Source organism: Rattus norvegicus, chromosome 15, assembly GCF_021556685.1.
Source record: "Rattus norvegicus strain SHRSP/BbbUtx chromosome 15, alternate assembly SHRSP_T2T, whole genome shotgun sequence".
NCBI lineage: Eukaryota > Metazoa > Chordata > Mammalia > Rodentia > Muridae > Rattus > Rattus norvegicus.
The window spans coordinates 100,696,123-100,713,326 of record NC_141548.1 but is presented as its reverse complement, the minus strand read 5'-3'; the positions used below and the strand labels follow the sequence as shown (position 1 = coordinate 100,713,326).

The following is a 17,204-nucleotide window of genomic DNA, read 5'->3' as shown; positions in this document are numbered from 1 at the left end:
TTTCTCTCTTCCTCCTCCTCTTCCTCTTCTTCCTCCTCCTCCTCCTCTCCTTCCCTCTTCTCCTCTTTCTCCCCACTTCTCCTTGTCTGCTTTAACACTAATATGGTTTCCAGACAGTAGTAGAGGATGCAAGCCCAAAAACAAGGCAGCAGCGAGGGGCCTGGGTTCTCGGAGGCCCCTGTACCCTATCCGGTGTTTTCTCTCCCTCCGTGTCCTGTCATAGTTTTCCCGGTGTCAGCGCCCTTCGTTCCCACTCTTAATCTCTGTTCTTCTGGAACATTCTACCTGGAATTCCAATTGAGAACTTTCTCCCAAAGTGTATAACCTCACACCTACTTCCTGTCTCCCCCTCCCCCCTTTTTTTTTAAATCAGGAAACTTTGCTGGTTATAATTGTGGAGGCTGCAAGTTTGGCTGGACCGGCCCCGACTGTAATCAGAAGAAGCCACCAGTCCTAAGGCAGAATATCCATTCCCTGACTGCCCAGGAGAGGGAGCAGTTCTTGAGCGCCTTAGACCTAGCGAAGAAGACTATCCACCCAGACTACGTGATCACCACGCAGCACTGGCTGGGGCTGCTTGGGCCCAACGGAACCCAGCCCCAGATTGCCAATTGCAGCGTGTATGACTTTTTTGTGTGGCTCCATTATTATTCTGTTCGAGACACATTATTAGGTGGGTTTTCCCCATTGGCTTAACATGCATTATTAGAGGCTTGTGACTGGGTGGGGATATGGGATGGGAAGTCATTTGATACAAGTTAATTAACAGGGAGCAACCTCAAGCGAGGTGGGTCTGGCAGAATTACCAAACACCGCCTGTAGCTCAAATGAGGCAGTTTCTTTCTGTTCCGCAGATACTTCAAACCTCTCTAGTTTATATTCCTGGTTCAGAGACTAATCCTAGCTCTCTGTGAAACTTAATCCTCAAAGACCTGAGCAAAGTAGAGGCAAATTTATTCTGAGTCCAGGGGAAAAAAAATCAACTTTGGCTTAAAGCTGGCTCTGGCCTTTTCTTCAAAGTAGAGAATTAACTGAACCCATGCCAAGGAGCACAGCAGTTCCTTGTCCTGAATTGCAGTATCTGTACTAGAAATGTGGGGACCCCTTGAACTCACATGTCTTTAGGTTTTCAGTTGGATGCTCGCTTGAGGTTGCTTCCTTGTAGGACAGGTGGCATCTTCTGATCACTGTCCTCTCCTTCTGCTTTGATGTGGTCGATCAAACTCAGGTGTCCAGACTAAAGTAGCATGGGTCTTTATCTTCTTGCTGGCCATGGGCATCAGCTCATTTCACCACTTTGTAAAGCATCTAACGCAGGCATAATCATCTACATGCTAAGTGGGAACTCTACGTTGCTACGGCTCTGCTTAAATGTTTCCTTGACAACACAATTTCAAAATGCTGGGAGGCTTCTTGGATTTCATGAAGATGTCCTTTGACCCCAACATGCGCTATGGTGCGCATGTCCCCCACTATCATAATGAAATGATGCTTGTGAAATATCGAGGACTCCCCCAGAACCTAAAAAATGTGAGGACTGGTTGGGATATGGCACAGGAAGTTGACAGTCACACTTCAGCAATCAAACAGCTACAACTTCGCCCCTATTTAACCCGTGGTCTGAGGAGAAGCCATTGGTTTGTTCTAGGAGACTTTGAGTCCATTCTAGATTCTTTTCATAGCAGCCTATACACTTGGCTATTTCTGCTGCTGTCCCTACTTCTGGGTCCCCTCCCTGGGTCAGGGTGAACAAAGTCATTGAGTGCCTTAGGGGTGGTGCAGCTCTCTCAGCATCTCCTTCTCTCACGCACATCACCAGTCCCTAGCCTTTGGCGTTCCTCTCATCGTTTTGTGTAGAAAACGTGAAACTTTTCTTTAGTCAAAAACGAATTTTTAGAAAGGTGGTGTGGCCAGCATCAGTGACAGATGCTCTGCTTTTAGTGTGAGCGTTGTTAAAACCTGCCTCACGGGGAAGCATCCATCTTCCTTTATCCACAGATGAGGCTAAAAGCCTTTATCGTTTTCCTGTCTTTACTCTGAGGAATTTTTGCTTTATGAGAAGATAGCCTCTCAAGAGGAAAGGAAAACTATAGTTTCTGGTCCTATCTAGGAGCTGAATTTATATTCACGTCTGTTCGGCTCTCTGAAGTTATTACAGGTACTTTGAAAGCGCTAAAGTGAGCTGAAGTTTCTGCATAACCATCAAAAGCTGCTGTGAAAGGCGGAAGATGGATGGAGAGCAGGCAGCAAGAAGGGCGTTAAATTGCCCAAAGCGCTTCGCTGGAATTGACAGTTCCAGTGGCCAGCTAAATTGGTTCCAGCATATTTTTTTCCTCTTCTGGTCTCAGTGACCATGCTTGTCAGCTTGTGGTTCTAGCTGATTGATGGGTGAGGCAGTATTCTCGAAAAGTTCTTTTTGGATGTATAAAGGCTGCATTAGCACTGAGTGTGGTTGAAGTTGCTACATTATTAAGTAGTTCCTCTGTTATAAATTTATGTGATTTTAAAGAGCAAGTCAGAAAATCCTTAAAATGCATTTCATTTAGGTATTAAGGATTGACACTTTTAGACAGCATTTTATTGTAATGCATTGTTGTGTAAAAATTAAAATTTGTAACAGGACCCTGACTGCTGAGATTGACTTGAATTTTCCAGCTCTCTGCTAAAAAGAAAAGAAAAGAAAAAAAAAGTTTGAGGAATGAAAGTTGCTAGTTTGTCAAAGTGCTGTGTTTGAAACTTTGTTATTGTTCTTATCATTGCTGTTTAGATACATGGATTTTAAACTAAAACACTGTGGTCCTTTTGGACACAGATGTACTCTGCTAAGGTTTAACTTAAGTATTCTATTCTCTGATCTCTATTTCCCAACTGTTTTAGGTCCAGGACGCCCCTATAAGGCCATTGATTTCTCTCACCAAGGGCCTGCCTTTGTCACATGGCACAGGTACCATTTGTTGTGGCTGGAAAGAGAGCTCCAGGTTGGTCAAAACTGTGTGTGCTCTGTATCTAAAAAGGATTTGCATTCAAGAAGTAAATGATGTTTAGTACACTTATTTCAGTGATAACCAGTGGGGGAAAAAACCAACCCAATACCCTCAGTGTTTCAGATAGCTTTCTTTTCCCTCTGTGAGCATCTAAAGCCTGCTCTCTTGACAAATTACCTATACTGTTGCACATTGTTGCAAATGTATGATTTCCTTCTGTATTAAGGCAGAACAAATGTATTGTGCATATTTACATGTATGCACAATGCATATGTGAGATTTGTATATTTATGTGAATATATACAGCTATATCTTTACATTGATATTTCCTTGCCAATCCAATTGGTATTTGTAGTTGTACTGTGAATTTGGCCAAGGAGCAGGCCAGTCTTTGCTTGGACGCCTTTGTGTAGCATCAGACACATACATAAAGTGACGGGCCCTCCCTTTGCTTTTAGAGACTCATTGGCAACGAGTCCTTTGCTTTGCCCTATTGGAACTTTGCCACCGGGAAGAATGAGTGTGACGTGTGCACAGATGAGCTGCTCGGAGCAGCGAGACAAGATGACCCGACCCTGATTAGTCAGAACTCAAGGTTCTCTACCTGGGAGATTGTGTGTGACAGGTAATGCACCACTTTCTCTTAGTTCTAGGTGATGCACACCATGTTTCTTTATATTTCTCTGTCTGTGGGACATGAGTTATGTTTACATGTTTCTGAAGACAGTTTTCCTATGGGAGGCAGGAATTTAAGCATTAAACCTCTGAAATCAGGAAGGTAGATGCACGGAAATTGTATTTTGAGATCAGGAGCACCATTTTACAACCTGGAGCAGTTCTAGCCTTTGGCCACCATTTGCCGATCATCATCAAGCACATCCTTGGTGATGCAACTCTGCTGGGAACATGGAGAAATAAGAGCCAGGTCTTCTTCTGCATCCACAGAGATCAATTTGTGGTAAATAAATCACCAAGCAGTTTGAGAAGTTCTGTAATAGTGGTGTGCGTGAAGCCAAGAAGGGAGTCAGGACAAGTCCTCAAGGGTGTAGAGCTGATATTTCTGAGACAGAAAGAGGTCCAGACTCTGGCTGGCTGTGGGGGATGGCAAGGAGGGAATGGATAGACGGCAGGGCCTAGGTGTGGGAGCATCATGCACCACTCTAGAGAAACCTCTGGAGGGAAGGTGGTGGATCTGGGTCACAGGTTCCTGAGGAGTTGTGTGGGACACAAGCACAGGCCTTGGATGTGGGAGGCTCAACAATAGCTCCCAATCCCTGAAGGCTGCACGAGAAAATAAGTGACCCAGAGTCCAGAAAGATTCCCTCTTCAAAGTGTCCTTGGACTCAGTCTCTGTGCAGGTGCAGTTTGGTAATCCCACCTGGCCTTTGGGGCTCCATTCCAGGGTTCCCAGATTACCTGACACCTCAGATAGCACCGGATGCTGTGTCTCTGACTCTCCCTACTTGTGCAAAATTTAATTTATGAATTGGGCACCGGAAGATATCAACAACGATAACTAACGAGAAAACAGAACTATTATTATAGTGTTCCAAAGAAGACCTATGTGAGCCATCTCTCTCGATGCTCCGGTTTCTCAGCACACTGTCAGAATATTTTAGAGCAGAGTTGACCAGGGAACTAACCATGGAAAACAAAATTGTGGATAAGGGGAAATGATCGTGGCTCAGAAAAGGATTCCCCAAGAGGTTCCTTTGCCTTCCTTCTTATTTTTTCTCTCCAGATTCCCATGTCTTAGGTTGTACTTTGCTTTCCTATATCATGTCATTCAGTGACCTCAGGGCCTACTTCCCTGGTTGTAGGCACATAGTTGTTCTGAGGTGTTGGTCTGTGCTGGGTGGATGTGTGTGGTGAGGGACCTGTCCCGGGGTACATGTGTGTTCAGGGGGGGTCTGGACCTGCATAGGAATACCTTCTGTGTTCTGTACATGTCCTCAAGCCCTCAGTTAGACCTCAGCTGATGCTTTAGATACCCTTTCTCAACTTCACTGAGTTCCACAGAGCGCCATTGGCACTGTGCCTTTGTCTACTCATAAGTGACATGAGGAGTTTCTGTGCTCACACTAGTCTAAAGAACACTGAGTTCAAAGTGTGTTTTTAAAAAAATATTTGGAACATCTTCTAGCTGCCCTAGATGAAGATGAATTTATTACCAATCATCTGTGGGAACGCAGACGTGTCTGATTCTGGGACCCTTGATCTCACAGACGGCTCTCACTGGAACGCTCTGGGAAATGATGCCTGGGAGGCCTTGGTTGCTGAGGTTGGGGTCCTGGCACCTTCTGTCTTTGCATGTTCTCGTCTTTTCTATGCATCACTCTTTCCCTCACTCTTTGTAGCCCATGCACTAATGTCTTTAGGATCTACCTCCATCCACACACCAGTACTCTGAGATTCCAGGCTGCCAGCGGCAGACCTTGTGGACCCTTCCTCTCCGCCTCACATTCAACACCTAACTATTCATTTCCAGCTGTCTTCACACAGTTCCTAATGTGCTTTTTGCTTTCGCACTTTAAAAAAAAATGATTATTTCACAGCACAGAGAGCCGGCTCAGTGGTTAAGAAAGTCCTTGATGAGAAACTGTGAGAAGCAGAGTTTCAATCCCAGCACAAACTTGATAACCTGGGCATCCCGGGCAGGTCTGTAAGCCCATCTCAAGGACCAGCTTGAGGAGGAGGAGCGGAAGAGGCTTGCTGGCACTTGCTGGCTTCTAGCTAAGGAAATGCGACCCTCAGGTTTTTGTACCCACACACACATGTGTACATACATTCATGTAAATAAGCATAGGGACGAGTATTATTTTTATTATACAAATATGGGGTATAATATTGATTACCATGTGCGCATGTGTGTATCCAACGTAGGACAATCAAATCAAGGTATTTAAGACTCGAATAACTACTTACTTTATTACTTTTTATTACTACATTTTATTTGTATAATTATAGCTGTTTCTTTGGCTTCCTGTGTGTCTCCAGTTGTCCTAAGTGCTTTTTCCAGCTCTATGCAGATATTCCCTCTAAACTGGCTGTGTAATAGAAGCTACTATTTTACCCCTTTAACTTTTCCAAGCTCAATTACAATTACAGTTGTCAGCACCTTGCCTGTAAACCTGTCCCTGTCTTTTAAACTGAACGATAATTACTATTACATTTACTCCTGTGTTCTTGCTTGGGCGACCACAGGTTTTGAAATGTCTCCGTCCACGATTATCTTTAGGGGTGATTTTTTTTTACACCTAGTTTGGACCCTGTGAAGTAACTAACGGCCATGATCCCCCATGGATTTGCCTGGATCAAATTCATGATACCACCCACCAAGTTAAGACATACTGTTTTTAATCTTGCGAATCTTAGTTTGGATGACTACAACCGCCGGGTTACCCTGTGTAATGGCACCTACGAAGGTTTGCTGAGAAGAAACAAAGTAGGCAGAAATAACGAGACATTGCCAACCTTAAAAAATGTGCAAGACTGCCTGTCCCTCCAGGAGTTTGACAGTCCTCCCTTCTTCCAGAACTCAACCTTCAGCTTCAGGTAGGCGATGGTCTCTTCTCAGAGCAGTGCTCCCCACCCCTCCTCACCCCAAGACCCTTTAATGCAGTTCCTCATGATGAGGAGATACCCGACTATGAACTTGTTTTCGTTGCTACTTCTAACTTCACTTTTGCTACTGTTATGAGTTGTAAGGTGAATACGTTTTGGAGATAGACGTTTGCCAAAGGGATCATGGCCCACAGGTTCAAGAACCACTGCATTAGTGGGACCAAAAGAATCCGGGTATTGGCTGATACCTCCAAATCTCAATACTCGAGAAAGGCTTAAAAACACAGGGTAAGGAGGGGTTGGTGTTGAGAAATATACTCTAACCGACACTATAGTTTCATCAGCTTCTAAGTAGGCTGTTTGATGACATTCTAACTTCTGATTTCTGTAAACATATAGGCATTACCTCGGGAGCCATGGCATCTCATGAACTCTCACATTTCAACGGTGCTCAAACTCTTATCCTCTTCTTACTTTCTAAAATCGGACATTAGAAGCTCATCAGTCACGCATCTTACTATTAGGGTCTGACTCTCAGGGGAGCTTTTGGATTTAGCTCTAAGTATCGCAAAGCATAATGGCCTAATACTTTAAGACCGGCCATCAGTTTCCTCCCACCACAGAAGAGTAGTCGTGAATATGTATGTAAACAAGGTTCTAACAAAGATGATCCAGGTGTCCACGGAAGAGAAGGTGGTCACCCAAACTGCATTCGTTCTCTTTCTCTACAAGCTCCCAACCTCCCACACACACAAATTACATAACTTATACTGGGCTAGGGACAGGGTAGGCAGAACTTAATTTCAGGAATTTTGCTGAATGTATCAGGCTTTGAACCTGGCACTGGAAGTGGGCATGGTCCTTAGAGTGGTGTCAAAAGTAGGCAAAGGGCCAAGCATGATGGTGCATGCCTTAATTGCAGCACTTGGGAGGTAGAGGCACGGCAGATCTATGTGTGTCTGAGGCCAACTTGGACTGCATAGTAATTTGCAGGCCAGCCAGTGAGATTCTGTTTCAAAGATTCGAGCAAAAAAAAAAAAAGTAGGTGAAGGGTAACATTTTAAGATGGTTTTAAAAAGAAGAATGCATTCGTTTTTTCCTTGTGATAAAAATGCTATTAATCCGGACTGCTTTCTCTCTAGGTTTGAGCTGCGAGTGTAATCACTGGCATCGTTTGAGAGTCAGTTAGGAACATAACATGGTTAGGACCCAGCCTGTTCTTACTGGGGAGGAAACTCTAAAAACAGGTCATGAACATTTCCTTCCGTGCTTCCAAGGCAATCTTCCTTTCCAGTATCACTGTGGCAGGGAGAAATGTTTAGAATTTCTTGGAACTAGAGAGGGAAACAAGAGAAGAACAGGGAAATGCTGGGGTATGTTTAGAAGGATACTTGTCTTCCAGCCAAGCAGACAGTCTATTTCATTGAGAAATATGAATGTAAGAATCTATGTTGATTCAAAATTCATTTACTGAACACAGGTCATATATGGGGGAGGGAAAACAAGTCCTGGCAGTAACATGAAGGAAACATAGTCCTTGTCTTTCAATGGTATAGAAAATGAAAATAAATAGTTACACTGTTCAGGAAGAGAACAATGTTACCAGGCAGGTACAGGGCAGCATTGATTGAATTCCTTCCCCTTGCAGAAGATTGTAACAAAAGGTGGAGGGGAGAGAGCCCTTAGTCAATTGGTGGTGGAGCCTCAGCTATTCTTGTCCAACCTTAGAGGAGAAGATGGCTGGGTAGTGTTGAGACTTTTGACGATCTTCACTGAAGTCACCACACTCTGGTTTCTCTCAGGAATGCGCTGGAAGGGTTTGACAAAGCAGACGGAACATTGGACTCTCAGGTCATGAACCTTCATAACTTGGCTCACTCCTTCCTGAATGGAACGAATGCCTTGCCACACTCAGCTGCCAACGACCCTGTCTTTGTGGTATGTTAGAGACTCAGAACTTACGAAGCTGTTTCTATGTATTATGTTGGATGTGTTGACTTTGCAGCGAAGGTTTGGTGACGTTTTGTTCTCTACCTATATACATTGATTTTAATCCACACGGGACATGTGGCCAGGTACCAAATGAAGACCCTACTCAGGAACCAATCCTTTAGGATTGGTTGGATTTAGATAAACTTAACCGGGAGTTTACAGTCCAGAGGAGAGTGTTAGCAGAATTATGTTAGTAATCTAACAAACTGTATATCATAAATTAGCATAGCTGTAAATGATGTTCCCTGGTGAATGAAAGGTGTTGAAGAGTGTGCACAGCATGGCATGTAGACTACATTTGTTTGTTGCCTGTAGGAAACAAAGGCTTGGGTAGCCAGAAAGAAGGAGAAAGAGGGATGCTGGCTGGATGAGAAGTGCAAATACTCTCAGCCACAGTAGTGATTCAAAACCCAGGACAGGAGACAGCTGTAAGACACAGGACAGGAGACACAGCCATGAGAGACAGGACAGAAGATAGCCATGAGAGAGACTTGGTACTGTCCACTCAGGGTCCCAGTGATACCCCAAGAACAATGAATTTCTTTGAGAAATCTGATTTCAGTATTACTTCAAACCATGAAATCTCGACCATACTTGGCAATGGGGTAATCAATGTTACAATCCCAAGCTACACTAGTTCTTAAAGATGTTGGCCAAGGAGTTCTCTGGAGACAACTCAAATGGGGATCATACCATCTGGGGCCATAGTATTTAGCTGCCTGTCATGATGCCTTTTACTAAGAGATGGTCCTCTAGGAACAGCTATAAAACAGACCCCCCTTTCTGTGACTTAGTTACTCACGGCCAACCATGGTCCTGGAAGAAGAAGAAAGATGAATATGAGATATTTTGATAGTTCACATTCATATCAATTTTATGATAGCACACTGTTATTATTATATTATTTTATTAGTTTGTTAATTATTCCTGGTTGCTAAGTTACACTTTCTCATAGGTATGCATGTAGAGGGAACGCACAGTGTATGTGAGGTTTGCTATCAACTGAGGTTCAGGCATCCAACGAAGGCTTGGGGCATGTGGTGTCTGTTTCCTTCTACCACAGATAAACACATTGAGTTGTTATAACTCCTTATGGGGAGAGAATGAGGATGCTGGAGAAGTCCTGGCCAATGGACATTAGAAAAGGTGGTTAGGCTTTGGGTTGGTGCCTGGTATTTTGTGAAGAGAGAAGCAGGGAGTTTCATTCCAGATCAATCCTGTCAGGAAGAAAGGGCGATTCTATCATTGACTACTGAAAGCACTTGCCCATAGGAAGGCAGATATTGTTTATTGGTACACCAGCAGCAGTCATTTGTAGCAGACAGCAAAGGACACTGGGTATTTTGTCTGTGCTCAGACACGTCTATAGGGTTATACTGGTTTGGTCCTGATCCATCACAGTCACAGAAGGCCCTGTCTGTGGCTGATGTTCTGTGGAGTAGTTTCTGTCTGAGAGAACACATCCAGGCCTAGCTGACAGTACCAGGCCAGCTCCTAGGTGTTGAGGTTGCTTTTCTTTCTGAAGAACAGCTCATTAAAGTTGGCTGCGAAGATTTATAGAACAGCAATACTGGTTTTCAACTGCTGACCTCCAGCAAGGTGTCTGCTTTGGAGGCTCTCAAATCACACTGCTTGTTTGCCAGCTCTCTTCAGAGCTGTGTGCCTTAGGTAGATGATTTAGGATCCATCACACAAACACACACACAAAAAAATCTCCCTTCGTCCTTTACATATTTGATAGTATTTTGCATTTAGATTCTTCCAGAATTTTCCTTTCCTTTGTGTTGAATTAATATCCATGTTTCAGCTTGCTCAGATTTTTGTAATAACACACTGCTGACTTGTTAGTGTGAACAAAAGCCACTGCCCTGAGCAGGGGATCAGCAGTGTACGACCAACACAATTAGCGTTGGATGAAAGTTCCTGTATTAGCTTTTCTTATCACTGCGACCAAGGCGCATGACAAGAAACAACAGGAAGGGAGAAATGCTCATTTTGGCTTACAGTATAAGGGGATACAGGTGATTGTGGTGGAGAAATCATGGCAGAAAGTAAGAGGGCTCCAGTCCCATTGCACCCATAGGCAGGGAGCCCGGTAAACAGGAAGTGGGTTCTGGCTATAGAACCTCAAAGCCCTCCCACAGTGAATCACTTCCTCCAGCAAGGCTCCATCCATCAATGTTCCATCAAACCTTCCGGAAAAGTGCTACCAGGTGTGAACTAGTTGTTTAAAGACAGCAGTCTGTAGGGGATGTTTCACATTCGAGCTCCAACAGCTCTCTTCCTGGGCCTCCTGGCTGTGCGCTTGAGTGATGGGAAGAGGTGAGGAGGAGTAAACTCTCTTGTGCTGTTTCCTAGAAGGACACTAGTCTTATCCCATCATGGCTACCCTTAAGACCTCAACAAACATTAGCAGTCTCCTTTGAAGTCACATCTCTGAATGTAGATACATCAGTGAGCACGAGCTTCAACACATGAAAGTGAATGAACTCAACTCACGGCATCATCAGTTTCTACAAGTTTGTCTTCGTGGGCTCCTGGGAGGCTGTGTGACACGATAAGAAGACACTCAAGTCTAAGTCAACTGGAGGCTAAACAAGGCAACTTGACTTAGACTTGAGTCTCCTTCAAAAGAGGAGATGGGTGATCATTCCTTCTAGAAACTGCTTCTCCTCTCAGGTCTGCACAGCCATGATGCCTGATGGGGTTGTCAGCCGTGTGGACTGTTGGTCCCTGCCTCTGACCAGGTGGGACCCATCTGTGAGGCATCAGCAGCCATCACACCATCTGCCTCTTGCTGGTTGCCCGAGGTCTCTGACTCCATGTTTCAGATCATTTCCTTGGCTACCATTTCAGCCTTCAGCGCATGCCCAGATAATCTTGTACCTATCTGAAAGGATATGTCTCTAAGGAGGTCTTGTCGAAGTGTGCAGCGTCGACCATACATTTGTGCACACAATCCCTACTCGTAAGGACAATTTTACAGCTTCTCTTGTCGGTATTTCAAGTTGCTCTCAGTAGAACATGAGGTTCTGTAACAGGTTGAAGAGCTTCCTCTTCACAAACATTGCTCTGCTCCTGAAGGAAATAATAGCAATGGCGCTAAATGATTTTCTTTGTAGACCTGCTATCTTTTTGGTTGTGAGCCTAACCTTTAACGGCTGAGCCATCTCTCCAGCCCGACCTGCTATCTTTTTGAGGAAGCTCGTGAACCTCGCCTACAAGGACAGGTCACATTTTTCTGTAAGTGACCAGATAGCAAAATTCTGGGGTTTTCCAGCCCCGAGAGCCTCGATTACTCAGCACCCTCTCTCTCCGTCCCACTTCCTCTGCTTCTCTCTCTCCACCCCTGCCTCCTGCCCTTACTTTATTTTCTAATCAGTCCTGGGAGCTGAACCTGAGTTCTAGTGCTTGCTCAACAAACATCGGGCTGTATCCCCATCCCTTACTGAAGCACTGAATGCAGCCACAGATAACGCACAAACGATTGAATGTGGTATCCCAGTAAAGCCACGCAGAGAGACAGACAGTAGGCCCACGTGGTACTTTGCACTTGTCTTGTTTAACCCGGTACTACGATCTCATAGTTTTTCTTTGTCCTCTTTAATACTTTTCTGGCTCTTATCCTAAGGGAGCAGCATTCTTTGTTTGCAGCATAGGACACTTTCCCTGTCTTCTCATTTTTCCTTCTGCCTTTCTTATTTTCTGTTTTGCTGTAGGGGGTGGGGCTCTTACTATGTCCCCCACGCTGGCCTTGAACTTATAATCCTTCTACCTTAGCTTCTGGACTATGACTGTAGTCATATGCTTTTCCTGTCCTAGGTGAGAACCCACTTGGTAACTTCGTTACTAAGAACAAAACAAACCATTGAAGCTTACATGTAGTTCAAGGCTACTATGTATTTAGTTGTCTCCGTCTTCATTACTTTTAATATCTTCCATGTTGAAAATTTTGGGAGTAATACTGTATTATTAGATACATAAAACAAGGACAGCAAAACAGCAGGAAGGAGGAGGGAAGAGCATTTGGTCGCCGTTTTCAAAACACACACTTACTTAAGGCTGTTTACGAAGAAGCTATGCTGAAGCCAAGTGAGCTTTAAATGATTTTGCATCCCGAGATTTAGGTTAAACTATTTTAGTTGACAGAGTTATAGCTTCAGGAATTTCATATTTGTGAGGCAATTTAAGCAACCCTGCTGCATAGTGCTTTTATTAAAAATTATTTTGTAAAATCTCTACAAGCAACAGAACTATAACGCTGTGTAGGATCGCGATAAGAAGGAAGAGAAGGCAGAACGTTAGGAAGGAGGGGAAAACCCTCTGAAACAATGTCTGAAATTCTAATAATTCTGACGAGTTGCAGCAAATCCACACATTTATCATGGAAAATGAGGTTAGGCCCCAGGGAAGCTGAGGACCCCTGGGGAAACCAATACACTGTAAAAATTCAACAGTTTGAGGCTGAGAAAGAGGCTGTGCTAGGAATGTGATATTCTGCCCAGAGCCTCAGGATACTTTTCCCGGAAGCGTTTTAGGGGCTGAGCAGTTTGTCTCTCCGCACCTAGTTTATCCCACCCCACGCGTGTGTGGCAGACTTACCAGTGTTGTCATCCAACAGAAGCTGGAGTGGTGCTACACGGCTGTAATCTCAACACTCGGGAGCTAGAGGCATGAGGATCAGGAACTCCAGGCCTTCATTGACAACATAGAAATTTCAGAGCTGGCCTGGTCTATAGGAGACCCTATGTTAAAAAAAAATAACCATCTCCCATTGAACATATATATATACATATACACCACTTTTTAATCTAATGCTGTCTTTCAAGACACAACTTCCGTGGTTTGGGGAATGAGACCCAGAACTACACACAGGCATAAAGCCTACCGACAGAGCCAGCCCAGGCACCACCATTTAAGGGCATGGCGTCTGTTATACACGGAAGTTATTTTCCAATGTCAGCTATTGTGAAGAGTGTGGTGAGAAACTGGGTGCCCTTTCACATACTACCTACCCCCTTTAGATCTAAACCCCGTGTTGGAGTTCACGAGCACACAGTGGTCCCACTTCACATTTTTGAGGATGCATTCTGTCGTTTTCCACCATCGCTTTACTAAACCAGCAGTGTAAGTCTTCACCTTTCTCCACAGCTTCGCCAGCCCTCTTATGTTCATCTTCTTGGTACAAGTCCTTTGGCTGAGAGGTGGCATCTTTTTGTGCGTCAGAGTTACCCTTTTACAAGGTACATGCCATGAGTTCCAAGCACTTGAGTTGGTTGTGAGGTCTGTGAGTTGACTAGATAACGATAGCTAGCTCACGTGTTTGTTTTCTATCAAATGTGCTGTAATTCTAACTGGACTAAGCCTCCGAAGTCAGTATCATTACCATCTTCTCTCTCTCTCTCTCTCTCTCTCTCTCTCTCTCTCTCTCTCACACACACACACACACACACACACACACACACACACACACACACACACACACTTTTTGTCACCTGACATAAATTAGAGGAAGGAACCTCAACTGTAAAAAAAAAGTCTTCTCAAGGTTGACCTGTGGGCTAGCCTGTGGTACATTTTCTTAGTTCATGATTGATGTGGGAGGGCTCAGCTCATGACAGGTGGTGCCACCCTTGGGCAGGTAGTCCTGCGGGATATGGGAAGACAAAGTGAGCAAGCTTGGAGAAGTAAGCTAGAAAACAGCACTCCTCCATGCTCTCTGTCTTAGTTGCTGCCTTGAGTTCCTGACTTCTTTTCACCATGGGCTACAAATGTGAGCTGAAACAACGTTTCTCCTCAAGTTGTTTTAGATCACAGTCATTCTTTACCGCAGTAAGGTGGATGTGAGCGCGGTGCTTCTGTGTGAGTGTGCACGTGTGTGAGATTAATAGAGTGTCTCAATGTTCTCTACTTATTTGAGATAGGGTTTCCTGCTAAGTCTGTAGCTCACTGACTCAGCTAAACAGGCTGGGAGCCCTGGCATGCATCTGTTTCTAAGTTTTCTGGAATCATAGGCACCCGGCTATTTTATGTGGACCTTGGGGATCTGAACTCAGGTCCTCACTCCTGTGTGGTAAGTGCTTTACCCACTGAGCCATTGCTCCAGTCTGAAGAAAAAGCTTTAAAATCCTCGTAATTACATGTTCAGCTTTTAAGTTTGAAATTTTGATTTGTGCTTGTGTTTGCTTTTTTATACTTGCACCATGTGCATGCAGTGCCATGGAGACCACAAGAGGGCACTGGAAAGCTGGAGTTAGGGCGAGAACACTGTAAACACTGAACCCAGGTCTTCTGCAAGAGTAACAAGCGCTCTGAACAACCCAATCACCTGTTTAGCCCACGTTTCAATTTTTATACTTGTTTCCTTTCAAGTTTCAGGTTGCATATAGTAGCAATTATAGTATATTAGTGACACATATTGTATTTCTACTTGTTTCGCTTAACTATAACGTTGTTACATAGTTTCTTAATGTTTCATTTGGTACCTGGGATTGAAGCCAGGGCTTCAGGTATGCCAATCACATGCCCTGCCATGTGACTGCACCTCCAACCCTCCCTAAAATCTTGAATCCTAAAATTAATAATGCATATACAAGGTTCACAGTGAAAGCTATCTAAATGAAGCATTGCGTCTGTCTTTCAGCCACTCGCTACCATTTCTCTCTAGGTATAGTTTGTAAACCTAGAAGCAAATAGGTTATACATCCAACTAATTGAAAATATACTATAGAATGTTTTCTTCCCCCACCGAGGTTCCCCCTCCCTTTTTTCCTCCTCTCCATTCCTTTTCTATGCCAGCATGCATCCGTTAATAAAGGCTTTTCTCTTTCCCCTTATTCTGGTTGGTTGGTGATCTACTGTATAGATTTATCATCAAAAATTTAATCAGTCTTCCATAGATGGGCACTGCTTCAGTCCACTGTGTATGACTATAGCAGAAATCCCGAGGTTGGGTAAATCATACAAAACAGATTACTATAGCTCATGGGTGTGCTCCTGCAGTCTAGACTTGAAGACCTTGTGTAGCCTCAACTCATGGTGAAGGCAGCAAGAAAGCATTTCTCAAGAGAGGAAACAAAGAGCTGAGGAAGCCAAATGTATTTCAGTAACAGCTACTACAGGAGTTGGATTCTGGTCCAGTTAGGCAGCTCAGCTACTTGATGACTACCAGAAAGAGAGTGTCAGCCACTCAGGAGATCGGTCCCTCATGACTTAGTCACTTAATGTTCCTATTACCTCTCTACACCTTTACACTGGGAATTAAAATTAAACATGAATCTTGATGAGGACAAACCACACTGAAGTCACAGCAGGCATTTAACAGTTCCTAATCTTTTCATTTACCAGTAATATTAAGATATATCATGTAGAGCAGGTAAGGTGAGAAGACAGAGTAGAGTCCTTGTATGGGAGGGGGTGATAAAACATTGGACTTTGGATAAAAATCCTGAGTTGTCCCCAAAGACTGAAGGACAGTCCCTCCTAACCCCTGCATGGTGCAGTCATGGTCATTGCTAGCCCCTCCTTTTGACTTTGCGCTCTTTGTCCCTGTGCTGTCTTGCCTTCTCCTCTTTGCTAATTTGGCAGGAGAAGTTTTAATTCGAATTTCTCTTGTAAATGAAGCTTTGTATCTTTTCTATGCATTTACAAATCTTGCTAACATTTGCTTTTATACGAGCCATGTGTTCATTTCATCATGATGTCTGTATAATTAAAAAAAATAAAAAATGTTCGAAAGAACCAGAATTAGTGAGACTGATTTGCTCTCTGAATGGTCAACAAATCGCAACATCCTCTGTTTTTGAGGCTTTTAACGGAAAAAGTAATAGCAGGTTCATGCAAATTTAAATTGTTCATCTTACTAATTTATTTTTAGTTTATGAGAATCTGGTGTGTTCATTGACATCACATCCGGTCTGGCCCAGTCACATGTGTAGTGACTTTGTTTAGGGTCGGGCAGAGGTTAGAGTATGGCCTACTAAGTGTGGATCCTGGGCTTTGCCCTCCAAACCTCGTTTTCTGTTTTATTTTCTGTTATTAAGAAGCTGTTCACTATTGAACATCTATTCAGTGACAGTTCCTATTTTATAGGTATGAACACAGACATGATGTTTTAACCTCTCTATGCCAAACCATACTCCTCGTTTGAAACTTGGAGAACTGTATTAGTCAGGGTTTTCTAGCGTCACAGAACTTATGAAATGTCTCTGTATAGTAAGAGAATTGGTTATGATGGCTTACAGTCTGCAGTCCAACTCCTCAACCATGGTCAGCTGTGAATGGGAAGCCCAAGGATCTAGAAGGTTCTCAGTCCCACAAGGCTAGTAGATCCAACAGATGTGCTAGCAAGTAAATGCATGTAGGTGAAGAAGAGCGAATCTTCCTTCTTCCAATGTCCTTATGTAGGCCTCCAGTAGAAGGTACAACCCAGATTAAAGGTGTGTACCACCATGCTCGTATCTGTGACTTTTGTCTCAGGCTGACCCTGAACTCAGAGATCTCCTTAATTTAGTCTCCTGGGATTCATAGCCACTTTGCCTCAAGATCTCCATGCCAAAATCCAGGTCAGAAACTTGTATCTCCCAGCCTCAAGATCTGGATCACAGGTGAGCCTTCCAGTTCTGGATTGTAGTTCATTCCGGATATAGTCAAGTTGACAACCAG

At 43.9% G+C, this 17,204-nt stretch overlaps 1 protein-coding gene across 1 annotated transcript in view; it reads left to right on the top strand.

Moving 5' to 3' along the window:
* Dct (dopachrome tautomerase) overlaps positions 1 to 17,204 on the top strand; it is a 38,923-nt gene that overhangs the window by 8,808 nt on the left and 12,911 nt on the right. The window contains 5 exon segments of the mRNA NM_001427268.1: positions 374 to 673; positions 2,878 to 2,978; positions 3,443 to 3,609; positions 6,360 to 6,539; positions 8,351 to 8,486. Coding sequence (NP_001414197.1) covers positions 374 to 673; positions 2,878 to 2,978; positions 3,443 to 3,609; positions 6,360 to 6,539; positions 8,351 to 8,486 — 884 coding nt within the window.